This window comes from Oncorhynchus nerka, linkage group LG17, assembly GCF_034236695.1.
Source record: "Oncorhynchus nerka isolate Pitt River linkage group LG17, Oner_Uvic_2.0, whole genome shotgun sequence".
In the NCBI taxonomy this organism is placed as follows: domain Eukaryota; kingdom Metazoa; phylum Chordata; class Actinopteri; order Salmoniformes; family Salmonidae; genus Oncorhynchus; species Oncorhynchus nerka.
This window is the reverse complement of record NC_088412.1, coordinates 17,720,402-17,735,777: the sequence shown is the minus strand read 5'-3', so window position 1 is coordinate 17,735,777 and position 15,376 is coordinate 17,720,402. Positions and strand designations below refer to the sequence as shown.

Below are 15,376 nucleotides of genomic sequence, written 5' to 3'. Positions count from 1 at the left end.
CAGAGAATATTGTTTCTCATGGTCTGAGAGTCTTTAGGTGCCTTTTGGTAAACTCCAGCGGGCTGTAATGTGCCGTTTACTGAAGAGTGGCTTTTGTCAGGCCACTCTACCATAAAGGCCTGATTGGTGGAGAGCTACAGAGATGGTTGTTCTTCTGGAAGTTTTTCTGATCTCCACAGAGGAACTCTAGAGCTCTGTCAGAGTGACCAATGGGTTCTTGGCCACCTCCCTGACGAAGGCCCTTTTCCCCCGATTGCTCAGTTTGGCCGGGCGACCAGCTCTAGGAAGAGTCTTGGTGTTTCCAAACTTCTTCCATTTAAGAATGGGGACCTTCAATGCTGCAGAAATGTTTTGGTACTCTTCTCTGTGCCTCGACACAATTCTGTCTACGGACAATTCCTTCGACCTCATGGCTTGCTTTTTGCTTTGACATGCACTGTAAACTGATGGACCTTATATAGACGTGTGTGCCTTTCCAAATTATGTCCAATCAATTGAATTTACCACAGGTGGACTCCAATCAAGTTGTAGAAACATCTCAAGGATGATCAATGAAAAAAGGATGGACCCGAGTTCAATTTCGAGTGTCATAGCAAAGGGTCTGAATACTTATGTAAATAAAGTATTTATGTTTTTTATATTGAATAAATTAGCAAACATTTCTGAAAACCTGCTTTCGCTTTGTCATTATGGAGTATTGTGTGTAGATTAATAAGGATTTTTAAAATAAATTTTAGAAGGCTGCAACGTAACAAAATGTGGAAAAACATCAACATTTTGTTATGTTACAGCTTGAATTTAAATTGATATGATGAGATGTTTTGTCACTTTCCTAAACACAATAACCCATAATGACAAAGTTAATTTTTTAGAAATGTATCTGTAAGGTCCCTCAGTTGAGCAGTGAATTTCAACCACATATTCAACCACAAAGACCAGGGAGGATTTCCAAAGACACGCAAAGGGCACCTATTGGTAGATGGGTAAAAATCTAAAACGCAAATATTGAATATTTATTTGAGCATGGTGAAGTTATTAAATACACATATCCTTCCTAACTCAGTTGCCAGAGAGGAAGGAAACAATTCAGGAATTTCAAAATGAGGCCAATTGTGACTTTAAAACAGTTACAGAGTTTAATGGCTATGATATGAGAAAACTGAGGATATCAACAACATTGAAGTTACTTCACAATACTAACCTGACAAGAGTGAAAAGGAAGGCTGTACACATTAAACATTCTAAAATATGCATCCTGTTTGCAACAAGGCACTAAAGTGATATTGCTTTGCCACATATTTTGCAGTTCGCTTTTTGCCCTGAATACAAAGTGTTACATTTGAGGCAAATCCAATACAAAACATTACTGAGTACCACTTTCCATATTTTCCATCATAGTGGTGGCTGCTTACGGACTGGGGAGTTTTTCCAGGATAAAAAAGAAACAGAATGGACCTAAGCACAGGCAAAATCCTAGAGTGAAACCTGGTTCAGTCTGATTTCCAGTGGAAGATGAATTCTCCTTTCATAAGGACAATATCCTAAAACACAAAGCCAAATCTAAACTTAAGTTGCTTGACAAGAAGACAATAAATGTGGCCGAGAATTGGCTTAAATCTGCTTGGAAAATCTATGGCAAGACCTGAAAATGGTTGTCTAGGGATGATGGACAAACAATTTGACAGAGCTTGAAGAGTTATGAAAAGAATGATGGGCAAATGTTGCACCATCCAGGTGAGGAAAGCTCTGAGAGACATACCCAGAAAGACTCACAGCTGTAATCACTGCCAAAGGTGCTTCTACAATGTATTGACTCCAGGGTGTGAATACTTATGTAAATGAGATATTTCAATATTTCATTTCCAATACAGTTGCAAAAAACTCAAAAAATATGTTTTCACTTTGTCATTATGGGGTATTGTGTACTTACAAAAGGTACTCTAGATTGTCTTTTGACTCAAGAGCTCCTGAATATGGCCAAAAAAATGAACTAAACTGAACAATACTAAAGGAAAACTCCACTCATAAACTATATTTTTGTATTTTTTTCATTACTGTTAATACAGTCCCACAATGTTTTGCATGATAGCAGTCAGGTTTTCAAGAGATTGGACTTTCAAGAAGCACTTGCCACACTTGCCACATCGTCATGATGAAGCAAAACACATCATATGAAGCAAAATACATCATTATGATGAGGCAAGTGACACTTTGGACTCCTGAAACAATCTTATGTTATTTTTTTATAGTGGTTGCTCTATATAAAAGGAAAAATCCACTCAAAAACAATCTGTAAACTATGAAATATGACTTTCACAATGAGATACATCTTCTAAACATGGAGAGGAATGGCATTAGAACCCAAAGAGGATGTATGACCCACTGTATTTAACACTCCAATGGCCCCACCTCAAACAGCACTGACAGTTCCCAGCTAGCAGGTTGGCACCAGACAGCACGAACAGGTCATAGCTAGTAGGGTGGCACCAGACCAGTTAACAGCACTAAGGCTGTCCCTCACCCTCGCTTTGGAAAATCTGACCATAACTCTATCCTCCTGATTCCTGCTTATAAGTGTCGTGGAAATTCTTACACGGGGACACTCGAAGTCAATCTTATGTGAGCAGACCAAGTCTTTTTAGGTTGCTCCAAAACGGAAAGGTGGAATAAATTAGTCGAGAGCAGGTTCTTACATTGAACAAAGTTCTCTTTTGAGGTATTCTCTCTTAAAACAAACACTCCCACACAATCAAGGATGATCTCACAAGGATAACACAAATCATCTTCTTTGCAGGAATAAGTAACACAAGGTGAGTAACTTTTAACTATAAACATAAATCACAGGTGTGTCAGCGCCTTAACTATCAGTTCGATGAGAGCTCCTTTCAGGTGGTGGTGCGGATCCATGGTTGCCATTCCCAAGAGGTAGTTTGTCCTCTTCCTCTCCAAATCGTCAGGTAAATCCTCCCCAAATCGTCAGGTAAATCCTCCCCTTTGGAGAATCAATCACTCTTTTTTTCCAGCCAGTCTCCCCCTGCCAGTTCCCTCCTCTCTCTTGTATGGGGAAGAAAATAGGTGATTAGTACCGTCAGCTGTGCTTAACTGCCTCTGATCACCTTGACTCACATGTAGTGCTACTATCCGTGGAACCAGCCTGCCCCCTGGTGGTCCTTCCACACTTAAAATAAAGCATTGTTTATTTGTCAGCGCGCTGGAGGGGTTCCAACCAACTCAATGCACCATAGCACATGTCAATCAGAAGCTCTTCCTGGGTAGTCCCAGCAGTTGTCTTATATACGACTATACAGAGACAAGTAATATTTGCATGATTTAGCATAATTAATTCATCATTACTGTTTTCTTTCATCCATGAGGCTGACCAATACCGGCTCATAACATGTGACAGACCAGTACCTCATGCGGCTTCTTCTCTCTAAGCCTAGACCTTGAAACTGAGATATCTTTTGTTTCTCAAAACAAGGTCTGGGCGTACTGCCAAATTGCAGCTACTGATAGTAAGGATTTGTTCAGTCAGCCACTTGTTTGAACACAGAAATTGGTTATTAGAACAGCACATGAATAAAATACAGAAATTAGTTATAAGACAAGCACAAACATTAAAATTCATTATATAAGCAAAACCTCAAACAGGAAGTACCAGTAACATGGAAGTGGTCCGATGAAGCGGATGCTAAACTACAGTACTGTTTCGCTAGCACAGACTGGAATATGTTCCGGGATTCATTGAGGAGTTTACCACATCAGTCACCGGCTTCATTAATAAGTGCATGGACGACGTCGTCCTAATAGTAGCCGTACGTGCATATCCCAACCAGAAGACATGGATTACAAGCAACATCCACACTGAGCTAAAGGCTAGAGCTGCCACTTTCAGGGAGCGAGACACTAATCCGGTCGTTTATAAGAAATCCCGCTCCGACCTCCGACAAGCCATCAAACAGACAAAGTGTCAGTACAGGACTAAGATCGAATCCTACTATGCCAGCTCTGATGCTCATTGGATGTGGCAGGGCTTGCCAACTATCATTTATTACAAAGGGAAATCCAGCCGCGAGCTGCCCAGTGACGAGAGCCTACCAGACGACCTAAATGCCTTCTATGCTCGCTTTGAGGCAAGCAACACTGAACCATGCATGAGTACTAGCTGTTCCGGACGATTATGTGATCTCACTCTTCTTAGCCGATGTGAGTAAGGCCTTTAAACACGTTAACATTTAGAAGGCCATGGGGCGGAAACGGAGGGCTGAGCACGCCCCCATTCACATCGACAGGGCTGTAGTGGAGCGAGTCGAGTGCTTTAAGTTCCTTGTTTTCCACATCCTTACGAAATTAACATGGTCCGCACATACCATTACAGTCATGAAATAGGCAGGATAATGCCTCTTCCCCCTCAGGAGACTGAAAAGATTTGTCATGGGCCCTCAGATCCACAAAAAGTTTTACAGCTGCACCATTGAGCGCATCTTGATTGGCTGCATCCGACCACAAGGCTCTACAGAGGGTAGTGCGTACGGCCCAGTACATCACTGGGAACGAGCTCCCTGCCATCCAGGACTTCAATACCAGGCGGTGTCAGAGGAAGGCCTCCCACCACCCAAGTCATAGACTGTTCTCTCTGCTACTGCATGGCAAGCGGTACCGATGCACCAAGTCTGGAACCAACAGGACTTATACCCCCACAAGATTGCTAAATAGTTAACCAAACAGCTACACAGACGATCGGCATTGACCCTTTTTGCCTCATCACATATGCTGCTGCTACTGTTTATTATCTATCCTGTTGCCTAGTCAATTTACCCCTACCTATATGTACATATTTATCTCAATTCCCTCATACCCCCGCACATCGACTTGGTTCTTGTACCCCTTGTATAAAGCCAAGTTCTCGTTACTCATTGTGTATTTATTCCTCATTTTTCTATTATTTTTCTATTTTTTTCTCTCTGCATTGTTGTGAAGGGCCAGTGATTAAGCATCTCACTGTTAGTCTACACCTGTTGTTTACGAAGCATGTGACAAATACAATTTGATTTGATTTGAGTTCCTAGCTAGCAGGGTGGCACCAGACCAGTGCCATCGATGTGACAAGTTGACCCATCACAGCAGGCTGTGGCATTTCCCAAATCCTACTGGCACCCATATGCAGAAACTAAATTACATTGGAAGGAGGTGATGGCTGCACGGATGTTAGTCTGGGTGCCAGTCTGTTTCTGCTCTCTTGGAGTTGGCAAGGGTACAAACAGATCTGGGACCAGGCTACATTGATATGACCTCAGCAGGCAGAACCAATCTCAGTAAATAGAAGGCATTGCAGCCCAGGCCAAATGGAGGTGGAGGAGCAGAAGGAACAGGTGGAGGAGGAGGAAAGGGAAGGAGGAGGAGCAAAAGGAGGAAGGGGAGGAGAAGAAGCAGCAGGAGGAAGGGGAGAAGGAGGATGAGGACTGGGAGGAGGAGGAGGAGCAGGAGGCCAAGGTGAGCCGGTCCCCTTGATTCTGTACCATGAGGTGACTCCCAAATCTGTCCTGTTTTTTTAATCACGGTCTCGCTCTACCGCCTTCCTAACTGCAGCCATCTGTCTCCGCATCCCCAAATTATGTCAACGAGCGGGTAGCAATGAGCCATGTCTACGGACACCCTACTCTGGAGAGACGGAGATGATGGATAACTCCAACATCTGTTGAGCTGGAGAGAAAGGGGGATGGTTGGGATTGACTCCCACGATGCTGTCAGACAACTGTTGAACAACCCCAAATCATCAGGTCATGCACCATGGTCACATGTTATCTGTTAGTGAGCATTTCTCCTTTACCAAGATAATTCATCCACCTGACCGGTGTGGCATATCAAGAAGCTGATTAAACAGCCCGGTCATTACATAGGTGCACCTTGTGCTGTGGACAATAAAAGGCCACTCTAAAATGTGCAGTTTTGTCACAGATGTCTCAACTTTTGAGGGAGGATAAAATTGGCATACTGACTGCGGGAATGTCCCCAGAGCTGTCTCCAGACAATTTAATGTTCATTTCTCTGCCCTAAGCCACCTCTAATGTCGTTTTAGAGAATTTGACAGTACTTCCAGCCGTCTAACACCAGCCATCCGAACAGCTGATGAAACTGTGGGTTTGCACAACCAAAGAATTTCTGCACAAACTGTCAAAAACGGACTCAGGGAAGCTCATCTGCATGCTCGTCATCATACCCAGGGTCTTGACCTGACTGCAGTTCGGCGTCGTAACTGACTTCAGTAGGCAAATGCTCACCTTCGATGGCCACTGGCATGCTGCAGAAGTGTGCTTTTCACAGATGAATACCGGTTTCAACTCTACCGGGCAGATGGCAGACAGCGTGTATGGCGTTGTGTGGGTGAGCGGTTTGCTGATGTCATAATTGTGAACAGAGTGCCCCATGGTGGCAGTGGGGTTATGGTATGGGCAGGCATAAGCAGCGAACACAATTGCATTTTATCGATGGCAAGTTGAATGCGAGATTGGCGAGATCCTGAGGACCATTGTCGTACCATTCATCCGCTGCCATCACCTCATGTTTCAGCATAATAATGCACGGCCCGATTTCGCAAGGATCTCTACACAATTCCTGGAAGTTGAAAATGGCCCATTGCCCTTCCATTGCCTGCATACTCACCAGACATGTCACCCATTGAGCATGTTTGGGATGCTCTGGATCGACAGATGTTCCAGTTCCCTCCAATGTCCAGCAACTTCGCACAGGCCACAATCAAAAGCCTGATAAACTCTAGATGAAGGAGATGTCGCGATTCATGAGGCAAATGGTGATCACAAGATACTGACTGGTTTTCTGATCCTTGGTATTTAAGTTATCTGTGACCAACAGATGCATTTCTGTATTCCCAATCATGTGAAATCCATATCACAACTTTCCAACCTTAGCGCAGACACTGAGGTAACACACTTCTAATCCTAATTCCTAACCCTAACCTTAAATTAAGACCAAAAAGCACATTTTTGTTTTCCTCAATTTTTACAATAGCCAATTATGACTTTGCAGATGGCCCATCTAGAGGAAATCTCTCAGTTCTGCCCCAAGGACAAGACTCCTCCAAATAAATGCCAACCTGCTTAAGAGGCATTAGAAGAAGACAAAAATGTATATTACCAACTGAACTACATCTATTGCAGGATAAATCAATGTTAGAGTTTACATAGCTGGGCATAAATGGACGTTGCATTTTACTTTATGGATTGGTTGTGTAGGCTTCTTCTAATGACCCCTTGCTTTCTACTACAGATAATAATACTATTAGACTATATCTTTACTTAAAAAACAGTCTGTCAGATTTCCAGTCCTTCCAATTCATTTCTTACATGGAAATATGGATTAGCATAAGCCAAAAACTAAGGACTAATTAGCCTAATCTGTTGTTTTTAATTATTTTGTTGTCATGGAAGACTGATTGGGCTTGTCACGCCCTGGCCACAGAGAGGCTTTAATTCTCTATTTTGGTTAGGCCAGGTTGTGACGAGGCTGGGCATTCTAGTTTCTTTATTTCTATGTTTTGGCCGGGTATGGTTCTCAATCAGAGACAGCTGTCTATCATTGTCTCTGATTGGGAATCATACTTAGGCAGCCTTTTTCCCCACCTGTGTTTTGTGGGTAGTTGTTTTCTGTATAGTGTATGCACATTACAGAACTGGGGCCTGTTGCACAAAAGTAGAATTAAGACATCCGGGATAAATGACTCAGCTGAGCTCAATGAAGCCAAAACATGTGCGTCCAGGCTTAATTGGTTGCACAAAGACCAAGCCAGGATGAGCAGACACGGATTCATTAAGCCAGGTGAAACCAATCCTGGATAGGTGCGCGCTCACGGCTCACTCAAATAGACCCCGCCACAGATCACAGATTAACTGATTTACCATGGCAACTAGAGACCGCCTGAATGCGTAAGTAGTGCACAATTACACACTCACCGCTCCGCTGAAACATCACAATTACAATTCAAATATTTAATTCACATCTCCAAAAATGCAGTTGTACTGTAATTATGAAACGGTTAAATTTTTTATTGAAATGCACTGCAGATATGAGTGAAATTGTGTAAAGTAACTCCATCACACTGTATAAAGCTATGATACATTTTTTGATATTTTTACTGAAAACAAGACAAAAATACCAAGTAATTTTTTGCAGTGTGACTCCATTAAATGTGTGTGTGTGTGTAGATTAAACATGAACGGGCCAAAACGGACATGGCAGCAGGTCAAAATCAAATACAAGAACATTCTGCAGAATGGTATGGTCCCTGACTAATATTTAACAAAGCACAAGCATATATTGTACCCAGAAGGTGCCTGCTCACACATTGTCTGTACTGTTTTAGCAGTGAAAAAGAATACCCACAGACAAGGCACGGGTGGTGGGTCACCAAAGGCTGACCTTACCCCAGCAGAGGACATGGCCTTGGAGCTAAATAAAGGCAGGCCCGTCTTAGAGGGGATCCCTGGGGGGGAAAGAGACGAGCATAGGTTCCTCCCAAGATGCCACCCGCTTCATTCAAGGTATGTCCTTCCATCTCTACATGGGATACAACCACATTCATATTGAATCAATTTGGACTGTCTGACTTTGGTTTACCTATTGCCTTGCAGTGCCTGGCAGCACTGTGTTCCTGTTAGAGCCACCAGCACAAGCACCAGACGATGCTGATCCAGTGAGTACTCCATCAAAGGCATACTGTAGGCCTGGCATGTCTTGTCTACTAGCTTCAATATGAATCCGATTAAATGTGATAGGGTGAAGGCCCCAGTGCAACAGCACATGATGGAGACGATGATGAGGAGGAGACCATCTCTCTGGATTCCAGAAGGCATGAGGTATCATGTTAAGACTGTGAAAGTACTATTTACTCTACAATGGTGAGGAGTCCTCATCAAAATCAAAAAATCTAATTTCTTTTACAGGACCCAGATGCTATACAGTGGGAAAACCAGCCTGGCAACATAGTGCGTATTAATAAAAGGACACCACATCCTGCCAAATTCCAGCTGCGCTAATTGTATTGTGTTCACAGAGCTCACAAGCTATCAGAAAGTTGTATGGCAACCACCTCCGGCGCCAAATAGAACTGGCAGACATAGACATTCAGTACAAGAAGAAAAAGATGGAAAATCTTGCACTGGAGTCCGAAATAAAAAAGAGGACAATTAGGAAACTGGACCTTGAAATAAAAAAACTTGAGAGGGAGGTGAGATATGCCTTCAATGTACACTGTATGCTAACTGTAACACAAATGTATTAATCATTATTTTTCTTTCCTCCCCCAGCTCCAAGAAGATGACACAGCTCAAAATAAAAATTAGGTATATTCTCGTAAAGTCAAGTGAGCCATGACATATGAGCTCTTATTGTGAGCACACAGGACGGTGGCATCTTTCTAAGGTTTTTTTTATTTTCCCAGCAATCAGTACAACCAAGTCATCGTTATAAGGCATCGCCCTCTTTTGCCCACCCCCAGCACCAGGTGTGGCCACTAGCCTATATGAAGGCCCAAAATTGTGTGTTCCTTTCTGCTCTGACAATGGCATGCCCATTCGTGCGAGATGTGGTGGATGAAGAAGCACTTGTGCTGAGGAGAGCCTTCAGGCGAGAAAGGGTCTTCAGGGACCGGTTGGACCCACTGGCCTTCCCTGATGACCATCTATATGAAAGATACAGGTTTTCTGCAGATGGCATCAGGTATCTATGCAGACTACTGGGTCCCAGGATTAAGCACCGCACTGCACGGAGCCATGCACTGAGTGTGGAGCAAATGGTTTGTGTGGCCTTGCGCTTTTTTGCTAGTGGAGCCTTCCTGTACTCAGTGGGGATGCAGAACAGCTGAACAAGGCCACAATTTGCCGCACAATAAGGAGTGTGTGTCTGGCTATCAAAGCATTAGCAGATGTCTTCATCTCCTTCCCTGGCCACAGAAGACTCTGTGACATCAAAGAGGAGTTCTATAGGATTGCAGGTAAGAGGATCTACAAATTACAGGACAACTGTTAACACATAGTAGGATACTCATTACTTTGTGTGACAGGTTTCCCCAATGTCATTGGTGCAGTGGACTGCACACACATAAGGATAAAAGCCCCTCAGGTGCCCATGAGGCCGATTTTGTGAATAGGAAATCCTTTCACAGCATTAATGTTCAGGTGAACATAACTTTTTGATATTGTCCATTGACGAACACTCTGCATTGCCAGTGATGTGCATTGATTGGTGTAATATTCCTCATCTTATGATTTCAGATGGTCTGCAATGCTGACTGTGTGATCAGCAATGTTGTGGCAAAATGGCCTGGCTCAGTCCATGACTCCAGAATCTTTCGGTCCTCTGAAATCTATCAGTGCCTATCACAAGGTAAGCCACACAACCCCTATTTATAACCATCATGGCTGTGTCAAGAATATCACTGTGTTTATGAGGTAGTAATGATGAGATTTTGTGTTGACAGGTGAATTCTCTGGTGTGTTGCTGGGAGACAGGGGGTATGGCTGCCAGCCTTTTCTCCTGACACCTTTCACAGACCCCCAGGAAGCACAGCAGGCCTACAACCATGCCCATGCCAGGACCAGGGCCAGAGTTGAAATGACCTTTGGCCTCCTGAAGGCACGCTTTCACTGCCTTCACAAATTAAGGGTCAGCCCTGTTAGGGCATGTGATATTACTGTGGCTTGTGCTGTCCTCCACAATGTGGCCTGCCTGAGGAAGGAGAGGGCCCCCAGAGTGCCACCAGCCATGGACTGGGACAATCCGGCAATCTTCCCTGATGACGACAGTGGTCGGCTGCTGAGGGACCAATATGTGTTGAATTATTTTAGTTAGTATGTGTGCTTTCAATTTTGGTTAAATATGTCCTGCGGTGGCAGAGGAATTTGGGTTTTTTGGGTTCGTTTTTTGACGAATTTGGCCTCTTATGGTGTTTGTGCGGTATACTGTGTGTAATACAAGGCTGCAGGGAGGCTACTGCATCCATTCATTTGTCTGTTCAGTTGATGTGTATGGATTTGTCCTGCATTTATTTTAGTGTGCAGACATGCAGGGTGTGTTATATACAGACCTTTGAATGTGTATGTATCATTTTGTATAATATGCTTGGATTCTGTGCTTTCCATCTTGTAGAGTCACTGTGACTTCAGTTTCGAAAGGAGCTGATGGTTTACCTGCTTTGTTTTGTCCTTATTCAATAAAGGAACATAATGTTACACATTGTGTTTTTATATTCATATGGAATGTGTATTTGTTTATATGACAGAGTACTAGGGCCACACTGAAGAAAAAGGATAAAGTCATAAATTTATGAGGCTGGTTCTTTCTGCAGAAAAGCTACATATTGTTTTTACAGTTTTGATACTTATGACAATGTGATACTTAATATTCTGGCACATCAGCATGTCTTTGTTTATGAAACCATACTGAAGTACAATTTCACGAAATGCCCCACATCTGTCATTTTAACAACTGTCCTCCTTTAAAACAACTGGTTACAATATTATGACTTGTGTTTTTTTCCCCTCTGTGGCCCTAATATTCTATCATTTTATATATAGCCTTATAGTCTATGGGAAACTGTAAATTATCTAATGATAGCAACATCATCTAAAAATCCTTTTTTATCCAAAATCATTGAAATGAATGATCACAAACGTTTAATAACAGTGGGTCTAGTTATATGTGATAACAATGTATAGTGAGCAGTGAAATAACTATTGGTTTCCATTTGTGGTGACTGCTGACTGACATTAGGGATGAGATTAAATAGATCCTGGAATTTAGCCTGGTCTGGAGCAGGCTAGCTCCACAGAATAAATCTCCATGGTAATTTATACCATAACATATCCTCCTGCCCCCTATCCATCTTTAGTGCAACCGGATTACGGATCAATTGAGCCAGGATCACCAAGATATCCTGGCTTAATCCCTTATCCTAGTTTTGTGCAACAGGCCCCTGTTTCGGGATTCCACTCTTGTTTATTTTGCTTGAGTGTTTTTGTGATCAAATAAAATCATGAACACTTACCACGGTGCGCTTTGGTCCGATCCTCATTACGACAAAAGCCGTGACGGGGCTCTTTGCTTCAGTAGAAAAATAAATGCTGCTCTCGGAATGGCATGGTTTGAGCAGTACCAAGAAAGTGCTATTTGCATGTTAAAAACTAGATGGTACATTTTCAATTAAGAAAATAAAAACCACTCTCAAGGTCTTAAAATAAAATCTTATTTTGATAGTATAGAGCACAATAACACAGATAAATTTAGAAGGGAGGAACTAAAACTTGTATTATTTTGGCTGAGATCTGCACTAGGCCTTCGCGAGCTGTTGTTGCAAGAGAACATTTTTTACTGGCTGTCCATTTCCTCCGATTCTGTTGCAAAACGTTTGTTTCTTAAACGGAAGCAAATGGAACGAAACGGGGCGGCTTTTGAATTTGTCCATCAACAACAACCACAATCCACAACAACCACAATCGCCTCTCCTTCCAGTTCTCTGCTGCCAATGACTGGAACGAACTACAAAAATCTCTGAAACTGGAAACACCATCTCCCTCACTATCTTTAAGCACCAACTGTCAGAGCAGCTCACAGATTACTGCACCTGTACATAGCCCACCTATAATTTAGCCCAAACAACTACCTCTTTCCCAACTGTATTTAATTTATTTATTTATTTTGCTCCTTTGCACCCCATTATTTTTATTTCTACTTTGCACATTCTTCCATTGCAAAACTACCATTCCAGTGTTTTACTTGCTATATTGTATTTACTTTGCCACCATGGCCTTTTTTGCCTTTGCCTCCCTTCTCACCTCATTTGCTCACATTGTATATAGACTTGTTTATACTGTATTATTGACTGTATATTTGTTTTACTCCATGTGTAACTCTGTGTCGTTGTATCTGTCGAACTGCTTTGCTTTATCTTGGCCAGGTCGCAGTTGTAAATGAGAACTTGTTCTCAACTTGCCTACCTGGTTAAATAAAGGTGAAATAAAAATAAAATAAAATAAAATCCGCAGAGGGAAAATAAATGAGAGAGCAGCAGTGTGATTCACATCAGTGCGCTATGTAGCCAAGATATCAGTATCGCTCATCTCTAAGGCTATGTACCACTGCTGTCGTCCTTACCTCCAAGCATTTATTTAAATGGAATATTATGTGGATGCCGACAGCAGTCACTCCATTAGAAGACAAAGCTTGGACTGTAGCCTACAAAAGCCTTTTCCTGCGATCCATCAAACGCATTTGGTGTGTCGCGTTTTAGTTCCTCCCTATTGTGTTCAGACACGCTCAGACAGAACAAACTTAAACTTGCTGATTTGAATGTCATTGAAATCAGAAAAGTGTCATAGTTTTTGCTCAAACATCCTTTCTAAATTTAAAAGTAATCATAGAAATCAATTTTTCCCAAAATATCTGTAATGTCATTACAATATTTTTGCTGTTAATTTAACAGATTACAGCAATAGTTTTTTTTGTAGTCTATTACATGTAATCGTTACTCCCCAACCCTGGCTGCTACCCATAAATACCTTCTATTCTTTCTAAATTAATTCATACCAAACACACTACAACACTCAACTGCCAGTATTTCAAAACAGACTCATTGTCATCATCAACAGACATTAACCAAACCCAACATCACACATTAGTAAAAGGACCAGTGTCAACAAAGACAATAACACCATGAATATCAGAGAAAATAAAGCATGATGAATGTTTTGGAATAAAAGGCACCATTATCATACTTTCCATGCAGCTAGAATAACAATAGCATTACTGTAAAGCCAGGGATGCCCTGCTGTATTGAAACAATTGCAAACAAGATACACACACACACACGCTATTCTTTCTGCATGACCAGAACCAGAGAGGCATGTCTACTGTTTCACTCTCTACAGTATTTAACAAGCAATCTAGCCCATGGAGGCCTGACTGGAGCCATGTAGGAAAATGGTCAGCCGCACACATTAGAAGAGGTCTGCCCTCCCAGCACTGAAAAAGAGTTCAACTGCCAAAAGTGCCTGGAAACCCCATTCCCCCAACAAACTTTTTGATTAACTATACCAGATACGAAAGTGTCTGCATTGAAGTGATGCGTGATGACCATATAAGGAGAACAGTAAAGCTTACTGTGCGGAGTACAGACACAACGGAGGCATCTCCTTAATGGCCCTGAACTGCTTGTGACAGGCGGAATCCTCCTCTGTTGTGGACTGGTCAATTAAAGAACTGTTAGTTCCACTGGGGATGAACTATGACTGACTGACCAAATTAATCAGACAGGGGCTACGTCCCAAATGGCACCCTATTCGCTTTATAGTGCACTAATTTTGACCAGAGCTCTATCCTTGCAAACAATGATGTGTCGTTGTTAGGACGTCCATCGGACATTACAAAATTGTCGCCTAAAGTCGTCAGGTCGTTGTGTCATGGTCCCCTGGAGGTTTTGTCTCGTTCACCTGATGGTTGCAAAGAAAATGTTCTTCCTCTAAAAAATGTTCTACCCAGGGCACACCACCCTAGATTCATTACACATCACCCTGTTTACTGTTGCCTAGCCCATCAAGGCCCTGATTGGTGAACTGCTCAAGTCGTAGCTCTTTTGGCAACACTAGGGACAACCACACAAACAGTTCTTTAAACATAGTGTTTTTCAATTTACATATTTGACATACATGATTACATTATGTATGTGTATTCATACAGTAATGATAATTTCCTGGGATTGAAACACACAACCTCCTGGTTCACAGCATTCTGAACTTCCTGCTACGCCATCATGTCTGTATTAACAACTGATTTCACCTATAGGCCTATTCCTACACTTTTCACTTCAAAGTAAATCTCAGCTCTGTTAAAAATACACGGAATAAAAAACTATTATATTTTTTATAGTGATTCAGTAACATTAAAACAGAATAATATGCCCCACCAAAATTAGACAACTATATTGAAAACCCAAACTCAGATTGATGAAATAAATAAATAAAATCAATGAGAGAATAGTCAAATAAACTGATAATTAAGTACGCAGGCACTATTTTGCTAAGTGCAGAGATGTATTTTAGGTAATGAATGTGTAGGGGACAAATCCGAAAGGTTGCGGGGCGGCAGGGTAGCCTAGTGGTTAGAGCATTGGACTCGTAACCGAAAGGTTGCAAGTTCAAATACCGGCGCCGACAAGGTAAAATAAATTGTCATTCTGCCCCTGAACAAGGCAGAATTTGTTATTAACTGACTTTCCTAGTAAACTACAAATCCCAGGTGGAGTCATATTGAAAAGTCACTACTAAGTTATGTAAGGTCATTGATTAAAGATTTTTACACCATTTTA

General features: G+C 42.0%; 1 protein-coding gene and 1 long non-coding RNA gene across 6 annotated transcripts; one reads left to right on the top strand and one right to left on the bottom strand.

Moving 5' to 3' along the window:
• Positions 1-2,025: 2,025 nt before the first annotated feature.
• LOC135561414 (uncharacterized) lies at positions 2,026-12,352 on the bottom strand. Its single transcript, XR_010459409.1, has 2 exons — positions 12,062-12,352; positions 2,026-3,054 (listed from the first exon to the last, which is right to left on the bottom strand). It is a non-coding gene; the product is annotated as an uncharacterized LOC135561414 (long non-coding RNA).
• Positions 5,404-11,267, top strand: LOC135561413 (putative nuclease HARBI1). Of its 5 annotated transcripts, XM_065003016.1 has the most exons (9): positions 5,404-8,293; positions 8,381-8,558; positions 8,659-8,710; positions 8,793-8,873; positions 8,961-9,002; positions 9,071-9,244; positions 9,324-9,359; positions 9,458-10,009; positions 10,290-10,375. In XM_065003016.1, exons 1-7 carry the CDS (start codon positions 8,230-8,232, stop codon positions 9,357-9,359), a joined length of 627 nt encoding a protein of 208 aa, XP_064859088.1. In that variant the 5' UTR covers positions 5,404-8,229; the 3' UTR covers positions 9,458-10,009; positions 10,290-10,375. The 5 variants fall into 5 exon arrangements, with proteins under 5 accessions (XP_064859088.1, XP_064859089.1, XP_064859087.1 ...); XM_065003017.1 differs by adding an exon at positions 10,496-11,267 and having other exon boundaries at positions 8,649-8,710; positions 8,961-9,244; positions 9,324-10,009; positions 10,290-10,401; XM_065003015.1 differs by having other exon boundaries at positions 9,071-9,359.
• Positions 12,353-15,376: the final 3,024 nt, after the last annotated feature.

Coding starts and splice junctions, on each gene's coding strand:
- LOC135561413 (XM_065003015.1), top strand. CDS start 8,230: ATGAACGGGCCAAAACGGACATGGCAGCAGGTCAAAATCAAATACAAG. Junction 8,711..8,792: donor CACCAGACGATGCTGATCCA/GTGAGTACTCCA, acceptor TAAATGTGATAG/GGTGAAGGCCCCAGTGCAAC. Junction 8,874..8,960: donor TGGATTCCAGAAGGCATGAG/GTATCATGTTAA, acceptor TTTCTTTTACAG/GACCCAGATGCTATACAGTG.